This window comes from Mus pahari, chromosome 14 (assembly GCF_900095145.1).
Source record: "Mus pahari chromosome 14, PAHARI_EIJ_v1.1, whole genome shotgun sequence".
Lineage (NCBI taxonomy): Eukaryota > Metazoa > Chordata > Mammalia > Rodentia > Muridae > Mus > Mus pahari.
The window spans coordinates 45,895,885-45,897,917 of record NC_034603.1 but is presented as its reverse complement, the minus strand read 5'-3'; the positions used below and the strand labels follow the sequence as shown (position 1 = coordinate 45,897,917).

General features: G+C 51.1%; 1 protein-coding gene across 2 annotated transcripts in view; it reads left to right on the top strand.

The window, feature by feature from the left end:
- The window catches only part of Nek8 (NIMA related kinase 8), a 12,630-nt gene that overhangs the window by 4,493 nt on the left and 6,104 nt on the right, over positions 1-2,033 (top strand). For both annotated transcript variants that reach the window (XM_021213124.2, XM_029546110.1), the window contains exons 2-4: positions 593-798; positions 1,037-1,269; positions 1,458-1,589. In XM_021213124.2, the coding sequence (XP_021068783.1) occupies positions 593-798; positions 1,037-1,269; positions 1,458-1,589 (571 nt within the window). The remainder of the gene's footprint in view (positions 1-592; positions 799-1,036; positions 1,270-1,457; positions 1,590-2,033) is intronic.

The following is a 2,033-nucleotide window of genomic DNA, read 5'->3' as shown; positions in this document are numbered from 1 at the left end:
CTGAAGACAGCTACAGTGTACTTACATATAATAAATAAATAAATCTTTAAAAAAATAATAATAATTAATTAATTTTATGAGTACACTATCACTGTCTTCAGACACCAGAAGAGGGCATGAGGTCCCATTACAGATGGTTGTGATCCACCATGTGTTTGCTGGGAATTGAACTCAGTACCTCTGGAAGAGCAGTCAGTGTTCTTAACTACTGAGTCATCTCTCCAACCCCAGTTTTTCCTTTTTAAAACATTTGTTTTTATTTTATGTGTCTGCGGAGGTCAGAAGAGAATGTTGGAGCCTCTGACACTGGACCTGCCATGTGGGTGTGGGAATCAAACCCAGGTCCTCTGGAAGAGCAGTCAGTGCTCTTAGCTACTGAGCCGCCTCTCCAGCCCAAGATTTATATTTATTCTTTTAATTTTGTGTGTGAGTGAATGCCACCTGTGGAGGCTAGCAAAGGTCATCCGATCCAGATCCTCCGTACCCTCCACCGTGGGTGCCCAGCTCAATCCTCTAAGGACTGTGTGGCTCTGGGCCGCCCTGAGGTGTGGCTGGAGGCTTAGCTGGCACCTGCGCGGTGCTCTGTCCCTAGGACTGTGCACCTGTGCCTGCGGAAGGCCGACCAGAAGCTGGTGATTATCAAGCAGATCCCAGTGGAACAGATGACCAAAGAAGAGAGGCAGGCCGCACAGAACGAGTGCCAGGTGCTCAAGCTGCTCAACCACCCCAGTGTCATTGAGTACTATGAGAACTTCCTAGAGGACAAGGCCCTCATGATTGCTATGGAGTACGCACCAGGTAGGATGCTTTGCCTCAGCTTAGAGGGGCCTTCCTCCTCCAGGAGAGCCGGACACCATTAGGCGCCTTCCCTCTAGTGCCAACTTGGCTGGAGGCCAGGAGTACAGAGTTCTGGCCCCACTGGAGTGGCCATGATGGGCTCTTCGCCCTCTCTGCTTCTAGTGTCCTGTTCCATAACCGCAGTGGGTTGTTCCCATTGTGGTAAAGTCCTGGTCTTGATTGGTTCTCTGGGCCACAGGTGGCACCTTGGCCGAGTTCATCCAGAAGCGCTGCAACTCTCTGCTAGAGGAGGAGACGATCCTTCACTTCTTTGTGCAGATCCTGCTTGCTCTGCATCACGTGCACACACACCTCATCCTGCATCGGGACCTCAAGACCCAGAACATCCTTCTTGACAAACACCGCATGGTTGTCAAGATTGGTGACTTTGGCATCTCTAAGATCCTCAGCAGCAAGAGCAAGGCCTACACGGTGCCTAGACGTGTGGGGGGGACACTGGGGGTCCTGAGAGCTGAGGCCTGCCCTGCATTCCTGCCCCTTCCCCTACCCTCAGTCCCTGTCTATATGGCCTGCTTTGGGAAGCTATTCCCAAATGAGTCTCTGGCCAGAGCCTTTGTTCCTTTCCTCCCAGGGCTGTAATGCAGGCTTCCCTCCTGCAGGTGGTGGGTACACCATGCTACATCTCCCCCGAGCTGTGTGAGGGCAAGCCCTACAACCAGAAGAGTGACATCTGGGCTCTGGGCTGTGTCTTATATGAGCTGGCCAGCCTCAAGAGGGCCTTCGAGGCAGCAGTGAGTACAAACACCATTAAGGGATGGGAACTCTGGCTCCTTTGCCATAGCTCTGACCACTTCTGTGTTCCTTTGCCTGTGGCTGGCAGAGGCATGTCAGTCTCCATACCTGCTGGTGGGTTCCCCTAGGCCAGGGCCTCTCAAGATCTTGCTCAGCTCAGCCGATGGTAAGCCTTGAGTCCTGCTTTAGCCTGAGAATTCCTGAGGGTATGGGTGTGATCCCTAACTCTTCCATGAGATTATAGACATTCCTAAGAGTAAGTCCCTGGGGTTTCTGAGGACATAGCTGAAGCCTCTATCAGACTAGGACGTTCTGGAAGCAGTGTTAGGATTTCCTACCATTCTTTTTTTTTTTTTTTTTTTTTAATTTTATGTTTATTAGTGCTCTATCTGCATGTACTCCTGCAGGCCAGCAGAAGAGGGCATCAGATCACCACATAGATG